This window comes from Elephantulus edwardii, unplaced genomic scaffold, assembly GCF_000299155.1.
Source record: "Elephantulus edwardii isolate Elephantulus edwardi_28Jun2011 unplaced genomic scaffold, EleEdw1.0 scaffold00008, whole genome shotgun sequence".
NCBI lineage: Eukaryota > Metazoa > Chordata > Mammalia > Macroscelidea > Macroscelididae > Elephantulus > Elephantulus edwardii.
In genome coordinates this window covers 27879093-27887419 of record NW_006399758.1, presented here as the reverse complement: position 1 = coordinate 27887419, position 8327 = coordinate 27879093, and the positions used below count along the sequence as shown (strand labels likewise).

Genomic DNA, 8327 nt, shown 5'->3' with positions numbered 1-8327 from the left:
ACCTTCCAGGCAATACATAGCTTTTGTTGTTGTATTGTTACGTGTCATCAAGTCGGAACTGCCCAAATAGCATAGAAGCAGCTGGAGCAGCTGGTGAATTTGAACCATGTGCCTTTGGGTTTACAGCGCAGCTTCTTACTAATAGGCCAGCAGAGCACCCTGAGATAAACCCAAACACTTATAGCTACAAGGCCTCACATCCTTGCCTCCTACTCAAATCTCAGACTGCACTTTGTTCCACATTGCTCTCCTTCCAATTATCTTCTGTCACTGTGGGACTCTGTCCTTATCCAGGGCTTTTACATTTCCAAGTCCTTTTGCTAGAAACATCATTTCCCTAGAAATGTCCTCACCGATCTTGAGTTCATTACTCTGATCTCAGCTCAAACATGGCCTTCACAGACACACACACACCCTCCTCCCCCCACCCCCATCAAGTGGCTTCAACCTTACACAGTCTTTATTGCATTACTTGGTTTCATTTTTGCTTGTGTATTCACTAGTCAGTGACATTTATTTTTATTACAGTATGTTTCTCTTTCCTTACACTAAAGCATAAACTGCATGAGAAGAGACCCCGGCTAGCCCTCTAGCCTTTTCTCAGGTCATGTGTTGCAAGCTTCAGCAAAAGTGCTCTTGTTCAAATACTTTCATTTTTGTTTCAGAAGTTTTCAGAGTGAGCAGAGCAGGAAGAGGAGGTATGGCAAGTGGGAATGGGTGGGTAATAGAGTGTCGACAGCATATAAACTGGTGGCAGAGCCTGATAGACCAGATGTCATAATACTTGGATACTCTTCCCAGTCACTGTATGACCACTAACAAGTCATGCTCTCTGCCTTTCACAATCTCACAAAAGCTTGTCACTCAGCTGTTTAAACCAGTTCGCCAGCTTCGTCACTTCTTCCTGCTCACCCACATCACACATGAATATTAAAGGGCCACACTGAAAAAGAGAACAGTGAGTACATCAAACCCAGGGAGAGGTCACAATGCTCACAAACCTGACAGTGAACTTGAAAAGCAACAGACACAAATAATGATTGGCTCGAATGCAGCAAAAAAGAGAGTAGCAACCTAAATTGATAACTTTACAATCTAGATGCTAAAAGGATGGTTGTCAAACTCAATATATTCGTATAGCATAATCTAAAATTCCAAAATTTGAGAAACAACTGGAGGTGAAAATGTGGACTGTAGAGATGAAAAGATGAAAAAAAATAAAAATCACTGAATAAATTAGTAATTAATACAACACTTCAAGAGTATAACAATGCCTCTTATTGTTTACAAGATCTCGAAGACAGTATTTGTGATAATTAATCATTCTTGGACAAAGGTTCTACTTAAATAGAATAATTGTTGCCTTCACAGTTTTCATTGGCATAACCTGGAAGTAAAATCATACCTTTCCTGAAAAATTGTCTTTAGTGATATTGTCACTTATATTAAAACATCTTTGCTAGCTTCTTATAATGGTGATTTTATACCATAATTATCCTTTTTACTGGTTTATATAACTCAGAACCATTTTCTCTAGATCCATCCATGTGTTTGTGGTTGTTGTTGGAGTTATGTGCTGTTGACTCTCCTAAGACTCATGGAGACCCTATGAACTCTGTATTATTCGTCAGCTTTTTCATCATGCTCTAATGCGTGACTGTACCCTAGTTTCTTTAGCCATTCATTCACCCACTGATGGCTTTAGTCTTTCTCCGTCTCTTACCTATTGTAAATAATATTACGGTGAACATGATGAGTGTACATATATCTGTTTGGATGGCCACTCATGCTTCATTGGGATATATTTCTAGTAGTGGGGCTGATGAATCAAATGTTATTTCTATCTACAACTTTCTAATGAAGTATCTAACTACTTTCCATGGTGATTATACCATTTTACATTCCCACCAATGGTGTATCAGAGTCCATGCAAATAAGTCCTTTAAAAGCTAAAATACAAAAAAAAAATTCTTGTAATAAAATGTTTCTACTTCTTTCATCATGATCTACAAATAATGCAGGTCCAATTCTGTTTGACAGACTTTGCCTGTTAACAGAATAGATAGTTGTTGTTAAGTGTCAAGTCATAGACAACTCATAGCAACCCTATGAATGAAAGACCTGAACACTTGTATAACTTTCATAGTTTCTGCAAGTTCATAGGGTTTCCAGAGGCAAGCTATTTCAGAAGTGGATGCCACTTCTGCTTCTATGCTTGTTTTCATCAGTGAGTTCCACTAAACACTGTCCACCATGGATAACCATTATCGCACTTGCCACATCAGTGTTGCAGTGTTCAGCATCACAGCAACCATGAGTTACCTCTGTACAGCAAATGGACAGACAAGGGCTATATTACTTAGAAGAATATTTGACCCAGAACAATTAAAACCAGGCCTGAGGGCCACAGATAAAATCACCCACCTTTGAGTTGGTAACATAACTTTCTATCCAACAGACCCGCAGAGCTCTATCTATGTTGGTGGTGTTGTTGTTAAGTGCCATAGAATCGTGGACAACTCATAGCAACTCTATGAACAGAAGACCTGAACACTTGTATATATAGTAGACTATCTTCAAACAGAATTTATATGATGATCAAAACTGTGCAGCGTAAGGAATTCCAGCAGCATGCTGTATTATGCGTTGTGCTGCTAATGTCTGTGGTTAAACTCCATCAACCATTCTAAGGCACAAAGATGAACAGTCTCCACCTATAAAGATTTATAGCCTTTGAGACCTGATGGAGGGTTGTCATGAGGCTGAACTGACTCAGTCAGTGGAGATTTTCTGCTAGAGCAGAGCATCATGACATACCGTTCAGAAACGACAGTGAATTCCTTACCTGCTATTTCAAACATTCTAAGCCTACTATCCTCACTCAAAGAGAAACTATGTGTATACAAGTAATAAATACCGTTTAAAAAAAACAGCGGACTGAAAAATGTCTATAAATATCTTAAACCATATTAAAATATATAAAGTAAACATCAAAAACCAATTTATTAGAGGACTTGTCTGTTCAGAAGTATTTGTCTTAATCTTCTGTGTGGTCGTTTCTTTAAGTAGTAGTAGAGACAGAGAGAATTTTGTGGAGACAAAGTCTCTGCTTCATGGAGTTGACTTTTTTCCCAGTGGGAGAGAAAGATAATAAAATAAAATGTTAGTCTTTAAAAATTTCCAAATTATGATATAACTTAAATCACACCAACATGATTACTAAGAAAATGGTTGCAGCATGCATCAACAAGGAACTGCTAGACATTTAAACCAGATTCAACAGAAGATGTGAAACCAGGGAAATCATTGCTAATGTCAGCTGAATCTTGGTTGAAAACAGAGAATACCAGAATGTTTACTTGTGTTTTATTGACTATACAAAGTCATCCAACTCTGTGGGTCCTAACAAACAGTGGATAACATTGTGAATAATGAAAATTCTAGGATATTCAGCTCTGCTAGTGTGGAGCTTGCATATAGAACAAGAGGAAAATTAATCAAATAAAATAAAAGTGATTGCTATTCTTAAAATCAGGGAAAATGTGTTCCAAAGTGATATCGTACTATTACACTTATTAAAGTAGTATGTTGAGCAAATAATCTGAGAAGTTAGACTTCTCAGAACTTTCTAACTTCTGAGAAGTTAGAAAAAAGCAGGACTGGAAAAAAGATTCTTTAAAAACCGACAGCATATAGACAATACAACTTAGTTTGATGAGAGGATATAACTCAATCAATACATGATATCATGATAAGTGGAAAAAATATTGAAGTTGTCAAGGATTTAATTTTATTTGGATTCATAATCAGCACTTACACAAAGACTAGTTTATGTAAAAAAAATCCAACAATATATTGGACAAATCCATTGCATAAGACATATTTAAAAAATTTGAAAGCAAAATGTCATGTTGAGAACTAATTTGGATACCCTAATCCAAACCATGGTATTCTCAATTACCTGGTATGTATGAAAAGGTAGGAATGTGAATAAAAAAAATTGAAGAAGAATTGATAACTGAACTATGTGAAGATAATTGAATTTACCATAGACTGCAAGAATGATGAACAAACCTGAAAGAAATGTAGTCAAAATGCTCCTTAGAAGTAAAGATTGTGAGATTTTGTCTTGTGACCTTTGTATATGTTATTAGGAGGGACAAGTTCAAAAATGACTTCCTGCTTAGTAAGGTGGAGGATAAGAAAAAAAAAAAGACCCTCAAGAGATTGAGGGAGACGATGGGCTCAGACACTGCAACAATTATAAAGGTGGTGAATGGCAGCTCCCACTGCCCATAAGGTCACTGTGGGTCACAACCTATTTGTTAGCTCCAGGTTGCTCCTTGAAGGCAAGATTACAAAGTGCTATCTCGCATACTTTGGGCATGTTTCCAAAAGTGACCAGTCCTGGAGAAGGACATCATGCTTGGATGGGTGAAAGGTTAGTGCAGAAAACCCTGGATAAGATGGAGTGACACAGTGACTGTGAAATTGGGGTTAGGTGGCTCAGAGATGGTGAGATTGGCTCAGGATAGGGCAGGGTCACCATGAGTCCTAGTTGACTCAATGGCCAGTAAAAACAGCACCACAATTATATCAACTACAATACATTGTCAGTGGAGGCGGAAACAAATCAAAATGTGATTAAAAACATGGTGAAAGGGTATTGTTTGTGGCTGTTGTTAGGTGCCATCAAGTCAATTCTGACTCACAGATGGAAGCGTTGCCCTATCCTGGACCATTCCCAGTCACCTCTTTGTTTTAGTCATTGTGCCAATCCATCTTGTTGACGGTCTTCCTCTCCTTTGTTGACTTTCTAATTTTCCTCACATGATGTTTTTTTACAAGGACTGATCTCTCCTGACAGACACCATGTCCAAAGCATGTGACATGAAGACTCACCATCCTTGCCTCTAAGGAACACTGGCTGTGTATTTCCTCCAAGACAGATATATATATTTGTGTGTTTCTTTTGGCAGGCTACGCCATATGCAGTACTCATAGTGTGGTATAGGAATGAGTCACTGCTTTGGTGACATTTGAGAAGAGAAGTGAGAAAGTGTGGGTTGCTCGCAAATTTCTGGAGCAAGACTGTTCCAGGCAGAGGTGATAACAGGTGCAAAGGTGTAAGGGTACTTGTATCAACAATGGCCAGTGTAGCTGGAAGAGAAGGACTGAAAAGAATGGTAGGAGATGTAGCCACAAGCAATTTCAGGGAGGACCTTGTGGACCACACAAACACCCTGACTTCTACTAAAGTGAGATGAGAAATTGTCACAGAAGAGTGAAATATTCTCCTCTTTTAAAAAATTGTATAAATGATAAACAGAATAGGGTAGATATGATGACAGAGGGATGTCTGTGAGAGTGGTAAGAAGTAATCAGATTTTATAAGCTGAAATAATTTACTAATGAATTAGATAGGGGATGGGAAAGAAGACTCAAATTTAATGAAGGACCTGAAAACAGAACTAGACATGACCATTAATTGACATGGAAAATATTGCATGAGAAGAAAGCTTGAAAGCAAAAATTCAGAAATTTCATTTTGAGATACATTAGAATCCTGTGCTATTTAGATGGCATATAGATTTAAATTGGACTTAGTTACGACTCAAAGCTAAAAGTTCAGTGACAGTTGCTCATAATACAGAACAATGAAACTTGCCACACCTAAAATGCCAACAGCTTCTTCCTTGTAAAGTCATGGGCCCACTGCCCTTCAAGTGACTATGCCACGGTTCATTAACAGGTAAATGGACATGGTGATTTACAGCTTGTATGGTCCGATGAACTTAGGGCCCAAATTGTCCACTGACTTGTAGTAATTAAGTGACTTAGACCTGTTATCAAGACTATGAATCTCATCTATAAAACCAGCATTATCAAGGGTGACTGTGGGAATTCCAAAACACTTAAAAGTACTTCACCCAATGTTTGGGGCAGGCAGAATGCCAAATAAATGTACACTATTATTAGAAGTGGAAAAGGGTGATGAGAGCTGAAACTTAGCACGGATAGAAACCCCAGTGAAAAAGGAAGTGTAGGAGGAATCTGGCCAATAAAAAATATCAGTTTAAAATTTTCCACAGATACAATTAAAAATTATTAACAAGTCTAACCCAATTTACCCCAAAATCTTCCTTTTAATAGGCAATCATTATTAAAAATATTTTTAAAGTATCTTGCTTTTTTCTATTCTGGAAAATTGATGTGGTTTAGCACTTGGAACTGATTACACTAGTCTCAGAATGCAGGTGCTAAAGAGCTGTGAACGAACGGTTCAGGAGCTGTGACTGGCTTGTGGAAGTATATCAGAGAGCAGGTATCTATAGTGTCAATAAGGAGCTCTGGTGGTTCGAATCTACCCCCAAATTCTGTAGGAGAAAAAGACCGTATCCTCTGGTAAAAGTCACACTCAGCAACTGGGGGTGGGGGTAAAGGGGTGTCTCAGTAAGTCAAAATCAATGGGCAGCAGTGAATTAACCTTCAGTGAGACCAGACTTCCCTGCTTCTTGCTGCTATATATCAAGTCTAAACTGATTCATAGTTCATCCTCTAGCGGGTTTTCAGAGGCAGTAATTTACATGAAGGAGTTTGTCTTTCTTCCAGAAAGCATCTGGTGGATTTGAACTGTATGCCTTTGGGTTGGCAATACAACTCCTTACCACTAAGCCACCAGAACTCCTTTTCCTGACTGCTTACCTTTGGGCAATTCTTACTGAGAAGAATCTTACCAGTTAACACCAGCTGTCAGGGACCTCTGCAGAGTACTAAAGAACAGCAATATCCATTTAAAGACTTAAAGGCACTTAATCCAAGCCATGGTCTTCTCAATTGCTTGCTCCACACATCTGAAAGTTGGACAATGATTAAGGACCACAGAACTGATGCCTTTAGATGTTGGAGAAGTGTGTTGACTATCGCATGGACTACCAACAGAACAGATCCTGAAGAAAGTAATACCAGGGTACTCCTTGAAGGCAAGAATAGAGCTCTATCTCACATATTTTCAGTATGTTGTTAGAAGGGGCCAGTCCTAAGAGGACTTCATGCATGTAAAGGTGGAGGGTCAACAAGAGGTATTTATTGATCTGTATTACTTTCATAGCTTTTAATGAGAATGTGGTTTTCTTCTAAAGCTGGAGTGTTTCTCCCCACAATTAGAAGAATTTTATTCATTATGATGAGCTATACCTCGATTCCTTATAACACTGCCTGGCACACAGTAGGTTCTCAATAACTTGATTAACACGTTGCTGCAAATGACTTCAAAATGTGTTTCTAAGCACTGTCATCAATTTAAAAGTGTGTGGCAAGGTGTTAAACCAATTTTTAGTTATTTTTAATTTTTTAATCATAAAGACATCATTAATACAGGGTTTAGTTAATGATAATTATTTAACTTCTGTTCTAATATTTGTTCTAAACATTAGAGCTATAATAATATTATCTTATATATCTAATAGAGAGCTCTGGTGGCCTAGTGGTAAGAAGCTGTGCTGCAATCCCAAAGACACATGGTTCGAATCCCCCAGCTACTCCATGGGAGAAGAAGGAGTAATCTCCGTGGCTATTAGTGTCTCTAAAAACCTGCTGGAGGGTCAACTATGAGTTGGTTCTGATTAGATGGTGCACAACAACACATACCTCATATCAATTTTATATATATAATAATATTAGAGTTATATTTAAGTTATAAACTGCTTAGCTACCTTTTAATTAGAAAAGTCTGTATCAGAAATTGAAGAAAGGCCAAATAGCTTTGGCAGTTTGAATCTACTAGTGACTCAAAGGGAACTAGATGGGTAGTCTTCTCCCATTAAGATTTCCAGCCTCCTCAACACCCCCTGGAGGTAGCCATGAGTTAGTTGACTGAGTGACTGAGTTGATCTAAAGCTCAAAAGAGGGTCAACATGCTGAAGTCACCGGTACTGTACTGGCCTTGAAGTAGCTTCACAGGTAAAATTACTGGAATATATACTCTCAGAATAGACAGTTCAAGAGTATCCAGTACTTATTCAACTGATAATTATTAAAGAATGAGTACAACACTAGTATTAGCACAAACATTTATTTACTAACCAAGGAGATGATTCTACTTAAACCAACATTTTGAAATAGCTGCATGTAAAATGTTTATGGCAGAAAGAAATGAACACAGTAGTGGGGGAAAAAACAACAAAATAAAGAAGCGGTATGGGGATCTGCTCATTGAACTGAGCTTGTTCATTCTTATAACTAATTCCTTTCCAAAGCAAAGATGGAATTTTTATTCTACTTTTTCATAGATCCGAGTGCAGGTGACATTGTTCATAACACATTCC

General features: G+C 37.9%; 1 protein-coding gene across 1 annotated transcript in view; it reads right to left on the bottom strand.

The window, feature by feature from the left end:
• Positions 1-847: 847 nt before the first annotated feature.
• The window catches only part of FABP5 (fatty acid binding protein 5 (psoriasis-associated)), a 12286-nt gene continuing 4806 nt past the window's right edge, over positions 848-8327 (bottom strand). Inside the window, exon 3 of the mRNA XM_006880550.1 lies at positions 848-943. Within this exon, the coding sequence (XP_006880612.1) occupies positions 848-943 (96 nt within the window). The remainder of the gene's footprint in view (positions 944-8327) is intronic.